The 18,429-nt window shown below is 32.1% G+C and overlaps 1 protein-coding gene across 1 annotated transcript; it reads left to right on the top strand.

Annotated features, from left to right (window-relative positions):
- Nucleotides 1-534: 534 nt before the first annotated feature.
- Nucleotides 535-16,640, top strand: LOC143069131 (protein MEMO1-like). Its single transcript, XM_076243606.1, has 9 exons — nt 535-671; nt 3,020-3,101; nt 4,780-4,848; nt 6,190-6,302; nt 8,074-8,185; nt 12,878-13,020; nt 13,547-13,623; nt 15,565-15,669; nt 16,357-16,640. The coding sequence occupies exons 1-9, from the start codon at nt 620-622 to the stop codon at nt 16,492-16,494; spliced, it is 891 nt and encodes a 296-aa protein (XP_076099721.1). The 5' UTR covers nt 535-619; the 3' UTR covers nt 16,495-16,640.
- Nucleotides 16,641-18,429: the final 1,789 nt, after the last annotated feature.

The raw sequence follows: 18,429 nt of genomic DNA, 5'->3' as shown, positions 1-18,429 counted from the left end.
AATTTACTTATACTGAGAATTATTTTATAACTGAAATTGAAACCTTGCAACATCAGATATTTTATCCACATGAAATTGAAGTACTGGTATTTGGGAGAGTTGAACTCCAAAATGTACCGTACATGCGTAGACTACCGTAAGTAAAATATTGTACAGGCAAAAACAGTTACAGCCTACCTGCCACGGAAGCGTTGGGTTGCTTATGTTGTGCTGTGTAGAAAATATTCTTGATAAGAAATGGTTTTTAAACATTCTCGATTTTTGTAAGTTAAGGGTGTTATTTTTAGGCACATTATTTTAATGCATCGACTAAAAAAAATAATCTTCCAGGATTACTATACAAGTATGTGACAGAAATGTGAACAAATGTATGCTTTATTTTGTTCAATTCGATCTTGTCACTTGTACTTTTCTATTTCATGGACAAAAAGTGGATTTTATCATCATGTTTTTTGGTCATACCTTCTGCTTTAATCTGGCTATTTCACGTACTTTGAATTTCCCGCTATTGGATACATTCTTACGCGTGCGCTTCATACTTTTATAAACTTCCGGGATCTTAGACTGAACATAAACAAAGGTGCACGATAAACAAATATTCAACAAAATTGGTTCGAAAATGTCGAAAGTCAGACGTGCCACGCATGCAGGTAGCTGGTATACAGACGATGGTATGCATCTTAGACAAAATTGGATTGATAGAAGGTCTAAATGTCAACAAATTCACTGCAATACCATCAGCTGATCGGATCGTTACCACTGCTCTCACTTTTCTTTGTGCTATAAATTATGTATAAGGGTCTGAATAAGGTTACAGAATACAGAATAATATTCAAAATGTACTGAATAAATAGTTAGAAAAAAGGATAAGGAAAAGCAACAAAAAAATAGAGAATAGAGAAAATGGGAAAACTAAATAAAGAATATTAAAAATAAATGTCTTAAAAACTAAAGAATGAATAAATCCTCCCCTTGATACTAGTGTAAAGAATACAGATGGAATTCTGTAGTACTAAGAGGGAAGGTGTCGCAGAAAAAAATAATTATTTGGACTAAGAATTCTGTAAAAGATGCAGACACAGCCCAAGGTACAAATGTAACTAACAGACTAAAGGGTAGCTGTGGAACCAAAGCTCTCAAAAGTCCTTACATTACTTTTTGACTTGTTGTGAACCATACATAGTTAAAAAATAACACCAGGACCTAAGAGCTACAGTCCTGCAACTACCTAATGTAAGAGGTCTTCTTCACAGCTGGAAAATTCCATATCAGGATTGCTTCAGCTGGACCCTAAAACAATATAATGTATACCAGTTCCCCAAAGAAGTGTTGCGTTTCAAGGGGTCTCATTGGGAGTTCGGATCCCAGATCCCGCTAACAGTTTTGTCAGATTCCTGTATCCAGCTTACACTATAAATGTACATGTATGTACATATATGCAATTGTCAATTTTTTGTAATTTCCCGTGTCCCGCTAGACTTCATTTCCTGTTTTCATGGCACAATAATTTGACTTTCACGTCTGGCGCTTACAAAAAATCGGCAATCCTGCGTCACGCATAGACCCCAATGAGATCCACTGTCAACGATGTGTAAAAAACAAGAGTGAAAGATACCAGAGGTACATGTACACTCAAACTCATTTATATAAGAGGAAAATAAACTGACAACGCCATGGCTAAAAAAATAAACATACATACATTTGGCCACAATTAAAAATATTTTGGTTTGCCCAAACCCTACCCAAAGGTTGAGACAGTGGGTAGGTACATGTAGGTAGGCATTTTCTTTCCTTTTTTTCAAAAAAAGAAATTGAAGTATCGGGTGTTTATTAGTCTTCATGCCTATCTGACTTAAAAAAAAACTTCTTCAAATCAGGACAATAAAAGAATTTGAGTAGGCAGCTTTTTTCTGGTAAGTTTGGGCAAACAAACCTATTCTTTTTATGACCTCATTGTACATTAGAATACAAAGCACAACATAGAAAACTAAAGACTAAGTAAAACTTGAACCCCAACTTTTTTCAACATTTGTTCTCACATAGATGTGGAATTGAAGCTCTTTAGTTCTTATGATATTTTTGGTTCCACAGCTAGTTCTCACAGTGTCTTCTTATTAATATAGTTAATATTTTCCTGTAATAAAATATTTTACATTGTGCAATGAATGGTGTTCTGAAATTGTTTGAGATTATGTATTTCCAGTCACATACACATTTTGGAATTCATGTTAGCTATAGGGAGCTACCATCGGAAGGGGTCGATAAATGGCTGACCCATGTTAAGAGAGAGCCATATCTCTTGCACGTTAAAGACACCCTTGTAGATTTTAAAAAAGAGTAGGCTAATGCCGCTACAAGGCAGCACTCGTACCTGCAAAGTGGAAAGGGATTGATATATTAAGTTGCAAAACTTGTTTCCCAATCCACTATAGATAAATATGTTTAAACTAATATCATTTGATTTTTAAAGAGGGACTAGGAGGAAAATTTTTGACCTGAAGTTTTTTTATTTGTAATCTCTGTCCCGTCTTTTTATTTCACTCTATTTATAAGTTTTTGTTCTTTTTATCTTTTATCCTAGACCACCCCCACCCCCCATAAAAATCAAATGGTAGCACCTTCAAGATGATATGATGATATGATTCAAGAAACACTAATATATCACACCAACAAATAACAACCACTGAACAACATGTTCCTGACAAATATATATTTGGTCAGATATATATATTTTAAATTATGCATATTTCTTTAGAATTGATGCTAGTAAATTAATCTCAATTAGATCTTTTAATATGACATTCTTTAAATCTTAAGGCTTCTTTAAAATGAAACAATGGTAGACTACAAACTTACAAAGATAAATTTTTCCTCTTCAACTTCAATTATATTAATTGATCATGAAGACTCAAATAGTCTTCCCTTTGCTTGTCAACTGAGATTGTACAATGTAGTGTCGCTTGCCCTTCTTTGAAAGTTCAATCCACCACTAGCTATATTAATTTTTTTTTCTTTGTAGGAGCAGAGCTGAGTTCACAGTTGTCGGGTTGGTTAGCTCCAGCCAAACCTATTCAGTCTCCAGCTAGAGCAATTATTGCACCGTAATTATGTTAATTATTTGAATATAATAAACAGTAAAACCACAAAAATACTGAACTCCATGGAAAATTCAAAACAGAAAGTCCCTAATCAAATGGTAAAATCAAATGATAAAACATGTACGCATCAAACGAATGGACATGTACAACAACTGTCATATTCCTGACTCGGTACAGGCATTTTCAAATGTAGAAAATGGTGGAGTGAACCTGGTTTTATAGCCCTTATAAACTTCTCACTTGTGTGACAGTGGCATCAATTTCCATTATATTGACAGTGATGCATGAACAAAATGTCACAAATAGGGGAAGAAAAACAACACAGACCCCACTAAAAACTAGGGATGATTTCAGGTGCTAAAAAAGGGAGAGTAGATCCTGCTCCAAATGTGGCACCTGTCATGTTGTTCATGTTGTTACAAAGCCGGTAAATAGTCTAATTTATTAGCTCACATTCGTGAAAAGGGAAGTACATGTAGTGACGACATAAGAAACATATCTGATATCGTCTGTATAACAAATATTCCATAACGTTCAACCAATTCGTGATGGCGTCCATAATATTTACGAAGTGATAATTACAACTTCATCAAAATATGGGTACAGCAGTCATCACTGTGTCATAATCTCAAAACAAACAAATATTTTACAAAAAAGCACAAAAAGCATCTATCAAATTTAAAAACCACATGCATTACTTCGCATGTTTGACATCAATAAAATGTTCACGTCACATTAAAGAAATATAAAATAATTTTTGCTGTTCAATGTTTTTTCCAAAAAAAAATAATTTGGCATGGGGGAATGGTGGTTTACAGTGTTAGAAAATAAAAAGTATGTTAGAACTAGTGTCAAAAACAGACAGAGATTTAAAATTATCCAGAAATTTAATATAAATGTACTACATACATTATAGCACTTAACCAATATTTATAATAAGGAGATGTTATATGATGATAAAATAATTGCACACAGGTCAATATGCATTAGGTTACCTATTTCTACTTACCAGAAAGTGTTACATAACAATGAAAAAGGAAGCACTTGATTTCAACACATATGCTTGTTGGTAGAAATGCTAGACTTAAGATGGGTCACAAAATAAGAATATAAGCCAAAAAAGATAAAAAAAAAAAAAAAAAAAACTTTAAGAATAGAAACCTGTTGAAATAAAAAGAATCAATGCCTTGTTAGGTGAGATTTCATTAAAAAAAAGTCCAGTTGAAAAAATAGCTTTTTCAAATGGCTGGCCAAACATTTGACAGTAACTGCATTTTGTACATAATGACATTATTTTAGATCAATATGCATATTGGTAATTAAAAAGAAATACAGACATGTGCAAATGTTATACATGTTTATCATACAAAAAGCAACAAAATCATGCAAAAATGTGATCAATGAGTAAAAAGCCTACAAATAATTGTTTTGATATCTTGCATGTAAAATAATGTTGAAATTTTATATCATTTTCAAATGGACCTTTACCAGGTGAGATATAAATCTTATAGTATATATGTCTGTATAATAAAACTAATCCTAAGGGAGATAATTCAAAAATATTTCCTAGAATTTATTGTAAATGAATTGACTAGTATCTCTTCTTATGAGGTAGTAAATGAAAATATTGATCCTCACCAAAATAGCAAGTGATTTACAAAATTAAATATAACTATTTCAGACATGCAGGATACTCCTATTGTGGAGCCTGTGGAGGCCATGCATACAAACAAATAGATCCAACCCATATGTAAGTATTCTTAGGCATAGTTAAAATACATGTAATAATAAGAGACTTGTAAAAATAGAATTGAGAATGGAAATCAGGGATTATGTCAAAGAGACAGCAATCCAGATAAAGAACAGATAACAGCCAAAAGCCACCAATGGGTCTTTATCACAGCAAGAAAATCCCACACCTGGAGGTGGACGGACCTCAGCTGACCTCACATTAAAATGTGTACTAGTTCAGTGAAAATTGACTTCATACTAAACTCCAAGATATAAACATTAAACTGAACTGAAATAAAAAAAACATACAAGACTTACAAAGGCCAGAGGCTCCTGACTTGGAACATGCACAAAAATGTGCCTGGGTAATTAACATGTTTTGTGATATCTCAACCCCCATCCCCAAATACCTCTAACCAATGTACAAAAAAGAAACACACAGCAATATGCACCTTTCAAAGAAGTCTGATGTCAGAATAGGTATACTTTTTTTGTGTGATATCACTCAATCCCTAAGACATTATTATAGATATTAAAAGAAATCTGAAAAAAATTCAGAAATTAATTAGATTTGCATGTTTTATTGCATCTAAACTTGAAGGATTCCAGTAGTTTACTCCTTAGACCAAACTCCCAATGTAGTCTGTTAGATTTCACCATGTTGGAGCCACAATTGAATTTACCTAAAATGAAGAAAAAATAAACCATCTCTGTTTATGTGAATTCATTGAGTTGTAAATATCTTGATGCATTTTTTCCTTTCAATTATAAAAAAAATAAAGTCAGAAAAAGAACAAAAATTAAAACGAAAATGAATATGTTTGTACACGTACATTTCATATGTGAAAATTAAGTACTGTTGATTCCGTTAGTTTTGTGGGTATCAATTTTTGTGGATTGAGTAAAACTTGAATTTGTGGATATTTGTTTTTGTTGTTTTGCCAATCTCTGCATACAAAACCTATTATAAATTTGTAATTCATTGAACTTTCAAATTCATGGTTCACTTGTACACACGAAACCCATGAAATATTAAAAGTTAAGGACATGAATAGAAATTTTAATGCAGTGTTCTTATATGAAGAATAAGTGAATAAAAAATAATGTTATGACGGAAGTATAAGCATATTGACAATGTCTTGAAAAGACTAGTTTTGATATTGAGATTTTCTAAAGGATTTGGTACTAAATATCATTTTTGTGAAAATATACAGACAATCCCCCAGTTTGTCAGAAAAGGAACCATGCAGTCAATATGAAAACAGAATCAAACTGTGTTTGCAAACACTGTCAATTTAAATAAAACATTTAATATAATGCACAGTTTTATTACATGTATAATAAATAAATTCTATTTCAGAAAACGTGTTTTTATACTAGGACCTTCCCACCATGTTAGATTGTCTGGTTGTGCCTTAACTGCTACAGAAAAATATCAAACACCATTATATGATCTAGTCGTAGATTCTCAAAGTAAGTCCAGTTTTATACGACCGCAAAAATTGAAAATATTTTGGTCGTATATTGGTAAGACGTTGGCATCGTCGTTGTTGTCGTCGTCGTCCAAAGAGATTTGGTGTACGCACTATAACTTTTGTATAAGTACATTTTATATAGAAATCTATGAAATTTAAACACAAGGTTTATGACCATAAAAGGAAGGTTGGGATTGATTTTGGGAGTTTTGGTCCCAAAAGTTTAGGAATAAGGGACCAAAAAGCGCCCAAATAAGCATTTTTCTTGGTTTTTGCACAATAACTTTAGTATAAGTACATAGAAATCTATGAAATTTTAACACAAGGTTTATGACCACAAAAGGAAGGTTGGGATATGTTTTGGTCCCAACAGTTTAGGAATTAGTGGCCAAAAGGGTCCAAAATTAAACTTTGTTTGATTTTATTAAAAAATGAATTATTTGGGTTCTTTGATATGCCAAATCTAACCGTGTATTTAAATTCTTAATTTTTGGTCCTGTTTTCAAATTTGTCTACATTAAGGTCCAAAGGGTCCAAAATTAAACTTAGTTTGATTTAAACAAAAATTGAATTCTATGGGTTCTTTGATATGCTGAATCTAAACATGTACTTAGATTTTTGATTATGGGCCCAGTTTTCAAGTTGGTCCAAATTGGGGTCCAACTTTGTTTGATTTCAACAAAAATTGAATATATGCATATTGGGTTCTTCAATATGCTAAATCTAACCATGTATTTAGATTTTTGATATTTGGGCCCGGTTATCAAATTGGTCCACATTGAGGTCTAAAGCGTCTAAAATTGAACATTATTTGATTTCATAAAAAATTGAATTCTTGGGGTTCTATGATATGCTGAATCTAACCATGTATTTAGATTTTGGATATTGGACCATAATAGGTAAATGTCAAATTTAAAAAAAATAAGTTTTTAAGTTTAAGTTCTTAGACCACATTCATTCTGTGTCAGAAACCTATGTTGTGTCAACTATTTAATCACAATCCAAATTCAGAGCTGTATCAAGCTTGAATGTTGTGTATATGCTTGCCCCAACTGTTCAGGGTTCGACCTCTGCGGTCGTATAAAGCTGCGCCCTGCAGAGCATCTGGTTATGTATTAGCCTCTGGTAAGTACGGGTAGTAGCACTTCCGTATGGACTATGGACTTTATGAATCGTAAGTAATTAAAATTGAAAAAAAATATGGTGATTTGAAACACACTTTCTGATCAAATTAATTTACCAGGTTTCATTTTTGAGATGGTTGAACTTAAGCTATTTTTTCCTTAAATTTTTCCTTAGTTAAGCTTTTGTCAAGACAAAAAAAAATATAAATTACTACTTGTTTCCAAATACAAATCTTTACAGACTTCTGGTACATTAACAAACAATGCTAAATAGAAATTTTCTAGACTTAAAATAGTGCGCACAATACATGTATGTTATGGTAGGTAAGGATGCATGAAACTGAAATTTAAATGATATTTTTTTGGTTAATTTAAAAGATCTGATATCAAAAGTTCTTTGCTCTATTTTATTGTTTTCAAAAAACATTTTTAAGCATCAGATGTGATTATAACAATAGAAATTCTTATACCGTAATTTAACTTTATTAACAAAATATATACTTTGCAAAAAATTAATTATCCAAATGATGACATGAAAAAAAATGATGAATTTTCTGAATTAGAGAATTAAAAAAAACCAGATATTTATCTGGCCTGATAAAGTAATTCTGTGAAAATTTATTAATAAAGATTTTTATTATACAGTGAATGAAGAGTTATATGCAACTGGTCGGTTTGAAACCATGAAAATAGATACAGATGAAGATGAACATAGTATAGAAATGCAACTGCCATATATAGCTAAAGTTATGGAAAGGTAAAGTAAATGCCATATATAGCTAAAGTTATGCACAGGTAAAGTAACTGCCATATATAGCTAAAGTTATGGAAAGGTAAAGTAACTGCCATATATAGCTAAAGTTATGGAAAGGTAAAGTAAATGCCATATATAGCTAAAGTTATGGAAAGGTAAAGTAAATGCCATATATAGCTAAAGTTATGGAAAGGTAAAGTAACTGCCATATATAGCTAAAGTTATGCAAAGGTAAAGTAACTGCCACATATAGCTAAAGTTATGGAAAGGTAAAGTAACTGCCATATGTAGCTAAAGTTATGGAAAGGTAAAGTAACTGCCATATATAGCTAAAGTTATGGAAAGGTAAAGTAACTGCCTTATATATAGCTAAAGTTATGCAAAGGTAAAGTAACTGCCATTTTTTATAGCTAAAGTTATGGAAAGGTAAAGTAACTGCCATTTATAGCTAAAGTTATGGAAAGGTAAAGTAACTGCCATGTATATAGCTAAAGTTATGGAAAGGTAAAGTAACTGCCATATATAGCTAAAGTTATGGAAAGGTAAAGTTACTGCCATGTATATAGCTAAAGTTATGGAAAGGTAAAGTAAATGCCATATATAGCTAAAGTTATGGAAAGGTAAAGTAACTGCCATGTATATAGCTAAAGTAATGGAAGGTAAAGTAACTGCCTAATATAGCTAAAGTTATGGAAAGGTAAAGTAACTGCCGTATATAGCTAAAGTTATGCAAAGGTAAAGTAACTGCCATGTATATAGCTAAAGTTATGGAAAGGTAAAGTAACTGCCGTATATAGCTAAAGTTATGCAAAGGTAAAGTAACTGCCTTATATAGCTAAAGTTATGGAAAGGTAAAGTAACTGCCATATATAGCTAAAGTCAGAGATTTTTCTTGCTTTTGAACATTTTTCGTCACAACAACAGATTTCTTTTCTAAACTATCTTTAAAAGGAGAGGAGACGTCAAAAGTTTGCTTCAAACACGTGCGTCGTAAAGTGGTAAATAAATTATGTATGTGACATTTAGCGGAAGCTATTTAACCATATCATTTTGTCAAACAATTCAATCAACACTTTTATTAATTAGTCCTTTGTTGTCGATAGGTATAGAATGCAATCAGCTGATTATTGATTTTCTGTCCAAATCTTAATGAGGTCATGGTGAATTCCGAGTATTGTCTGATCGGGTAAAGTCCGAGAAACTTGAAAAAAAGTAAATAAACAAGATGGAGGAAAATAAATCGTTATATATATTTCTGTCGCCAAATTCTTTCGCCAATGACGAATTTTAATCGCCACAATTATTATTTTTTCGCAAATTGCAAAAATGGCGACCGCCAGCGGAAACCCTGGCTAAAGTTATGGAAAGGTAAAGTAACTGCCATATATAGCTAAAGTTTTGCACAGGTAAAGTAACTGCCATATATAGCTAAAGTTATGGGAAGGTGAAGTAATTGCCATGTATATAGCTAAAGTTATGGAAAGGTAAAGTAACTGCCGTATATAGCTAAAGTTATGCAAAGGTAAAGTAACTGCAATGTATATAGCTAAAGTTATGGAAAGGTAAAGTAAATGCCATATACAGCTAAAGTTATGGAAAGGTAAAGTAACTGCCATGTATATAGCTAAAGTAATGGAAGGTAAAGTAACTGCCTTATATAGCTAAAGTTATGGAAAGGTAAAGTAACTGCCGTATATAGCTAAAGTTATGGAAAGGTAAAGTAACTGCCTTATATAGCTAAAGTTATGGAAAGGTAAAGTAACTGCCATGTATATAGCTAAAGTTGTGCAAAGGTAAAGTAACTGGGTACATCTGCACCAGTCATTTTAGGATGACAGTAATGGTAGCCTTTTCCTTAATTCCTTTGCTCAAATCGCAAACTTGATATGTATGATTGCTAGACTAAGTTTAACTTCTGAAAAATTTCACACATATATAGAACAGGCTACTATTTGAACTTGGAATTATTGAACATATGAATTTGTGGTTCACTTGTACACATAACACCCACAAAATATTAAAAGTTGAGGACATGAATAGAGATTGTAATGCAGTGTTCTGAAAAATTTCACACATATATTCCTCGATTTATTTCACTTGACTGGGCAGAGTTTAACTAGTTCTCTCATCATAGACCAGTCCATCTATGGACAGCAGTTTTAGGATAAAATTTAAATGAAGTGTCCAGTTATGGTCATTGATCCGGTTAAAATATGTAAACGTATATATTTGTATTCACAAAATAAATAATGAGAAACAGCCGTTGATTTTCTTGTAAATCAAAGTTTAAAATCATGTAACATTTGTCACATTTGGGAATTTGTGAAATTGAAAATAAAACCATGACGACATCGGTTACAAAATATGCATATATCATTATTTTATAATGTTTTGAAATACTTTTTTCTCTTCATTATATTCGGAACAATTATAAGGGGGATACACAGGGATAAGTTGCAAATGGAATTGATCATATTTAAGCCAGGACAAATAGGGTCTGAATATTTTATATTTTATATACATTTTTTTATAAAACATGCCGAAATAAATCTCACAATCAGAATTTTTTTTCAAACAGAATAAAATAATACCCGATACTTAAAAAAAACCTCTGCTTTAGCACATGTAAATGCTATAAATTTAAACTATTTCATCCCTTATTGTACACTTAGTTCTTTTCTGTATATCTGTTTGGTAACACTGATTAGTGATTACAAATCAGTAACAATTATATAATGGTAATCATCCTTATAACACACATCTTCGAATAGACTGTCCTTATGCAAACTGAAACGTAAGCTCCTCCCGATCAGTTGAAATAAAATTAGTTATATATATATAGAATAGGCTATTTATTTGAACTTAGAATTATTTTTAATTATGGAATTTGCATAATTTCTTGTGCCTGAAATATTTAATAAATTCCATGGTTATTCTTTATTATATTTTTTAGCAGTGTATTATACACAATGCTTATTTCCACAAAACACAGATCAAGTTTGAATTTTGGTGGCTTAACTTCAATGGATGAAGAATTATGTCCCTTTAATAAGGGAGAAATTGCAAAATATGTAGTTTCTGTTCTTTAACTTAAGTTTGCCTTACCCAAATGATATGAAACTTATACACATTGCTTATTACCACAAAATACAGAATGAGAGTGAATTTTGGTAGCATCACTGTAACTGTTCTAGAGTTATGCCCCTTTATAATGGTGTATGCAAAAAAGGGGGGGGGGGGCATCATCTGTGTCCATGGGGACACATTCTCCATTTATTTATTTACACAATACTTTTGTGTTCCTTGGCACATTAGGGATATTGACCAAACTGCCTTGTATAAATAAAGTCAAGAGCTAATATAAGGGGAAGGGAAACAACTGCTGCTCATAACTTAAGTAAAGGAAAATCCATCATACTGGTAATAACTATCTTGTACATTATAAAGCTATATAAATTAGAGAGTAAAACACATCCGTGTACATTTCTTATTTTGATTTTAAGCGAAATTCAAAAAAGTATTTTGTGATATTGGCAAAGCCCAGTGCAAATTCCCAGTGTTCATGGGACAAACCCAAAATTATATTAGGAAAATGAATATGTATCTAATTGTCTAATTCTGACCCAATTTAAACTTCTCTGAACAGTTGCATATATTTTTATAATCATTAACTTATTATTTTGTGTGGTTTTCTTGATCCTTTGTAAGTTAAAAATGTAATTATCTCTTGATGGAGTGGTGTAATTCAAATAGAACTGCATTTCTATGGCTGTATTTATTTTAACAATTTTGAATTAAAAAGGTCAGACACAATCTAAATTGTCTAAAGTACGTTTTTTAGGATCTATCCAATATCTTAAATGCAAACCCATGTCTAATAGTTAAAAAATGTATGTCTGGCACATAAAAAGCAACCTTTGAAAGGTGTACACACATTCTTGAAATGAAATAAAATATATACAAGTGCTTGATTCAGAATGACTGAAATTTCTACTATTTGTTTTCAGGAGGCAAGGTCATTTTACATTATGACTGTTTGATTTGTACTGTTTGTTTTCAGGAGGCAAGGTCATTGTTTATCATGACTGTTTAATTTGTACTATTTGTTTCAGGAGGCACAGTCATTTTACATTATGACTGTTTAATTTGTACTGTTTGTTTTCAGGAGGCAAGGTCATTATTTATCATGACTGTTTAATTTGTAATGTTTGTTTTCAGGAGGCAAGGTCATTTTACATTATGAATGTTTAATTTGTACTGTTTGTTTTCAGGAGGCAAGGTCATTTTACATCATGACTGTTTAATTTGTACTATTTGTTTTCAGGAGGTAAGGTCATTTTACATCATGACTGTTTAATTTGTACTATTTGTTTTCAGGAGGCAAGGTCATTTTACATTATGACTGTTTAATTTCTACTATTTGTTTTCATGAGGCAAGGTCATTTTACAATATGACTGTTTAATTTGTACTGTTTGTTTTCAGGAGGCAAGGTCATTTTACATCATGACTGTTTAATTTGTACTATTTGTTTTCATGAGGCAAGGTCATTTTACATTATGACTGTTTAATTTCTACTATTTGTTTTCATGAGGCAAGGTCATTTTACATCATGACTGTTTGATGTGTACTATTTGTTTTCAGGAGGCAAGGTCATTTTACATTATAACTGTTTAATTTCTACTGTTTGTTTTCAGGAGGCAAGGTCATTTTACAGTCATTCCAGTACTTGTAGGGTCGTTATCAGTGGACAAGGAAGAATTGTATGGCAGAATATTTGCAAATTATTTAGCTGATCCAGAGAATCTCTTTGTTATTTCATCTGACTTCTGTCATTGGGGTAAAGTATTATAAAATATTTCATCTTTGTAATCTTTAAATTCTCATAATCAGGATATGAATATGTAGCATCTGCAATACCTCTGTCTTTTAGTATTTTTAAAGTGCGACGATTATTTCAGTATTTTTGGATTGAGCCAAATTAAAAGTTGCGAATAGCTTAATGTGATGATGTAGCTGTTGTTTTACTTCAAAAAATGTGTGTGCAATACAATAAATAAAATAGAAAAAATAAAATGGATAATCTTACTGTAAGTTTTTCATTTTTAGCCATGGCGTTGTCAGTTTGTTTTAGATTTATGAGTTTGACTGTCCCTTTGGTATCTTTCGTCCCTCTTTTATGCACATCTAACACATAAACACCTGAATTTCAAAGTTTTAGCAAAAAATCAACAGAACAACATTGATTACATACTCAAGAGTGTGCACATATTTACATACACAAGAGTGTGCACATATTTCTGAACCATGGTTATACATCCTCCATATATGAATCAGTAAAATAACATGCTTTTGAATATTTTTAGGTCAGAGATTTCATTATACCTACCATGATCAATCATGTGGTCAGATATGGCAGTCCATAGAAGCATTAGATAAAATGGTAGGTTTATTGGCTTAAGTTGGTACAAAACACCTTGACTAAAATAAATTTGGCTCATTTAATTTTCATAAAATATTTACTTTGACCTTTTGACAAAAATATAAAAAATTCAAAAACCTTGAACCACACACTTTCTCAGAAAAATTTCATTGGCCACTGGATATATATCAGTTAGACAAATCTAAATTTGATCATTGAGAATCTTAATACTTCCTTAACAATATAATGTGATTAAAACGTTTAGCTGATTTTTACAGAGTTATCTCCCTGTAGTGTTAGGTACCACCTTAACACCAGTAAAGAGTTTGTCTGTGAAACAAATAAAATGTTTTCATGTTATTTTTAAACATCAGAAAAAACAAGTGACATTAGTGACCAAAGGATTGTCATGTAGAGGTCATTAATTCTGGTGCACAATTAAGTAATATTCATCAATAACATCGAATAAAATTGAGAATGGAAATTGGGAATGTGTCAAAGAGACAACAACCTGACCATAGAAAAAACAACAGCAGAAGGTCACCAACAGGTCTTCAATGTAGCGAAAAATTCCCGCACCCAAAGGCGTCCCTCAGCAGGCCCCTAAACAAATATATACTAGTTCAGTGATAATGAAGTTCATATACCTTTCATTTTGGTAACATTCACTTTGTTCAATGATTTGCTTATAAATTTGATAAATTGGTTTGAATCACTGGCCTGTCAACACTGATAGTGTGAGTTCGAACCACATACATAGCAAATGCGCTGGACTCCAATCTTGAAGGATTTCCATTTTTTTGTTGTTCTCGCTGGACTCTGCCTTCTTCCACAAATAAAATAACTTACTGTTATCTAAGAATAGACAATAGTGCTGAAAGTGGACCTAAACACCATTTGCTCATTGTTGAAGGCCGTACAGTTACCTATAGTTGTTTATGTCTGTGTTATTTTGGTCTCTTGTGGACAGTTGTCTCATTGGCAATCATACCACATCTTCCTTTTTATATTAAACACCAAGCAATCAATCAATCATGATAGATTGGTCAAAAAGCAGATATTAAATGCATATTAAGTTGGAGAAATAATAATTTATAAAATCAATGAAGTAATTTTGGAAAAGTGAAGCATGTTTGATAGAATGACATTTTGACATGCAACAGGCTACTTTTAACAAAAAGTTTAAAATTATGGGTTTTATAGAGGAATTATTAAACAACTGAGTAAGTTAAAATTCAATGAAAGCATTGTTTTTCATAAATACTTTCAAAAATATAAAATAATAATAGGTGGTCACCGACTGACCTAATGGTCTTCAAGAAATTAAAAAGAACACAAATTGTCTTATCAAATTCAATATAATTATCTGCCCTTGATTTTAAAAGGATTTTTATGCACCACTTAGGTGCATTATGTTTTTTTCAGTCTGTGTGTCCCTTCATTCACTTGTCCATTCGTTGATCTGTTCATTCTTTTGTTCATCCATCTGTCCTGTATTTGGTTGAAGTTTTTGGTCAATGTAGTTTTTGATGAAGTTGAAGTCCAATTAATTTGAAATTTAGTACACATGTTCCCTGTGATATCATCAGTCTTATTTTAATGCCAAATTAGAACTTTGACCCAAATTTCATGTTCCACTGAGAAAAGTTTGAGTGGGGCATCCATGTACTATGGACAGTTTTTGGATTAGTCAGGTGTCTTCAGAAATCATAAGTTATTTTTTATACAAATGGACATACAACCGGAAGCAACCCACAACCTGCAAGAGTTTTCCCTCTGAAATTTCGGTTAGCATCATATTTGGTGTACAAAAAATGAAATAAGGGTAACTCACCTATGTCTTCAATTAAAACTTTCCTTCCTGACCTACCACATTCATTTTAATGGAATAGTCCGGCAAATAATTGTTGACAAAATTTTTCAAAATTAGTAGTTTTATATGGTACAACATTTCTTCTTCAGGGAATGGATATAATAGAATCTTTGAACCCAGCACAGTTTACTGATTACCTAAAGCAATATCATAACACCATTTGTGGAAGATATCCTATAGGTGTTTTATTAAATGTGAGTATTGAATGATTTGTTAGGTCTCAATGAATATATTATCTTTGTAAGGTAGCTTACGTTGGAAACTCATTATTCACGGATCTGAACCAAATTTCACTGGACAATCGATAATTATATATAAACTTGAAATTACACATTTCTGGCTACCATTCTACGACAATTTAAGCATGTTTTCTATGTTCAGATAAATAAAAAATTTCTTTGGAACTTTAATCAGATGACAAAAATTGTGTCAGAAACAATTGCATTCTGGTTGAAAAGGTTTCTCAAGGGAGATTACCTCGACTCGTTTGTATGATAGCTACAATTATTCAGTTGATTCAATGTTTAAGGGTTGTTTCAACGAAATGATGCTGTCATGTATTACCAATAGAACATATACAGAGATATTTACACAATGGATCACCTGCAGTCACTGTGAAAGCACCACCAAGAGTGATTTTAAACTGAAAGACCTTGTGTGTAGTGATTTCATGATTCAGTTTGACAAACAAAAATAAAAATAAGGATCATGTGGTATGATTGTTAATAAAACAAATATCCACCAGAGAGAGTTCAAATAAAGTGGATGTAAGCAATTACACAGCCTACAACTTTTACAAGTTCATTAAATACATGTTTCACTACTTATCAAGTGCTTAGCTTATATTTTATACTTCATTTTGATTATTTTTTGTTTTCCAGGCAGTGCATACTATTACAAAAACCGGAAATGGACATAAAATGTCATTTAAGTTTGTTAAATATGCACAATCCAGCCAGTGTAAATCTATGAGAGACTCGTCCGTCAGTTATGCATCTGGAGCCCTCGTGATCGAATGACAAAAGAATTGGCATTATAGTCACTACATTTGCTTTCATCACATGATGTGTGGACAAAACCTTTCCATTCTGTTGCATATATGTACATGTTTATTTGTGAAACAGCAATATTATACAATTTAACATAAAAATCATAGTAGTTTTAACTTTCTTTTTATTTTGATACATTACGCCACAAAAAATTTGACTAATATCTGTCTAACTCTTGCAAACCAATACACAATGTATAAGTACCCGGCCACGTCCACTTGTATGTTTGTCCATCTGATGAGTTGAGCCTTTTTCAACTGATTTTTATAGTTTGTTCTTATGGTGTACTTTTATACCACTGTCCCAGGTTAGGGGGAGGGTTGGGATCCCGCTAACATGTTTAACCTCGCCACATTATTTAGGTATGTGCCTGTCCCAAGTCAGGAGCCTGTAATTCAGTGGTTGTCGTTTGTTTATGTGTTGCATGTTTGTTTTTCGTTCATTTCTTTTTATATAAATAAGGCTGTTAGTTTTCTCGTTTGAATTGTTTAACATTGTCTTATCTGGGATTTTTATAGCTGACTATGCGGTATGGGCTTTGCTCATTGTTGAAGGCCGTACGGTGACCTATAGTTGTTAATGTCTGTGTTATTTTGGTCTCTTGTGGACAGTTGTCTCATTGGCAATCATACCACATCTTCTTATTTTATACCTTATCACTATTTGGAAATCTGTTCCTCTTGCTGACCAGAAAATCTGTTCGGCTTGACCAGAGAATATGTCCCTCTTGAACTTTTGACGTCATACAACAATCACTTTTCCCTTGTGGCGTTAGATATTTTCAAAATTTTACAGGAACTTTTGTGATTTCCAGTAATGGTGGACAAATAGCAATAAGGTGTATGTTTGGGGTATACAGCAATTGCCACCACCGCCTACAACAACAATTAATTGATCTTCCTGGAGGTCATCATCATAGAAAAGCAAAAACTGTTTTGAAAAAACAAAATTACAAACTTTAACATTTGGAGGGTCTTTATGGAATTTACAGAAAAGAGATTAATGGACAAAACATACAAAAAAAAGGGGGGATGTCAAAGTAGAGATCAATTGGCCAATCAAAATAGAGAATAGAGAATAAAAGGGTGCTGAACATAAAGAAAAGAGACTACTGACCAGGCCCTGGAACATAACATATATTGGTTTCAATATTATATCCAGAAGCTTTATGAGATATAGATCTTGAAAAACTGATAAAATTTCACTTTCATTAATTAAGCAGATCATTATTTGACTATGTCATCATCACACTGTTTATATCTAAAATATAACAGTATGGATCTATCTGACATTGTACCACAAGGTTCCATGTCACAAAATGAAGGCTGGGATTGAGTTTGGGGGTTATTGCCCCATTCATGCAGGAATAAGGGTCTTAAAAGGGCAAAAAACGAGCATATATTTAGTTTCCAGATAATAACTTGTGTTTTAAGTATATGGATCTCTCTGATATTGTACTACAAGGTTCCATACTACAAAAGAAAGGCAGGGATCAAGTGTGGGATAATTGCTCCAAGGGGGAATTCAAAAGTTTTTTTATGAGGTTAAATTTTTTTTTTCAAAATTTATTTAAAGTTTCATGAAAACTCTTTTAATTGCACAGTATTTTGCAATAGATTTGTAAGATCTTGAATTTTTGTGTGTGTCAGAAACCTATATTATGTCCAAAATTCAAATTCAGAACTGTATCAAGCTTGAATATTGTGTCCAAATTTTGCCCAACTGTTCAGGGTTCAACCTCTGCAGTCCTATCAGGCTGCACTGTGCAAAGCATTTTATTGGCTCATATCTCTGAAACCAAAGCATGAAGAGAAAATCTGACGAGGATATAATTGTTTGTTATGTCAAGATATATTTACCTTTAAATTTTCAAACCAATCAGGCAACCTGTTGTTGGGTTGCTGC

The sequence above is a fragment of the Mytilus galloprovincialis genome, chromosome 3, assembly GCF_965363235.1.
Source record: "Mytilus galloprovincialis chromosome 3, xbMytGall1.hap1.1, whole genome shotgun sequence".
In the NCBI taxonomy this organism is placed as follows: domain Eukaryota; kingdom Metazoa; phylum Mollusca; class Bivalvia; order Mytilida; family Mytilidae; genus Mytilus; species Mytilus galloprovincialis.
Note: the sequence above shows the minus strand (reverse complement) of the source record. Positions and strands in the feature narration are given on the sequence as shown.

Bases quoted from the DNA above. Each gene is read 5' to 3' on its own strand.
- LOC143069131 (XM_076243606.1), top strand. From the start codon at position 620: ATGTCGAAAGTCAGACGTGCCACGCATGCAGGTAGCTGGTATACAGAC. The intron at 4,849-6,189 runs GTAAGTATTCTT...ATTCTATTTCAG, and splicing joins CAAATAGATCCAACCCATAT to AAAACGTGTTTTTATACTAG. The intron at 15,670-16,356 runs GTGAGTATTGAA...TTTGTTTTCCAG, and splicing joins CTATAGGTGTTTTATTAAAT to GCAGTGCATACTATTACAAA.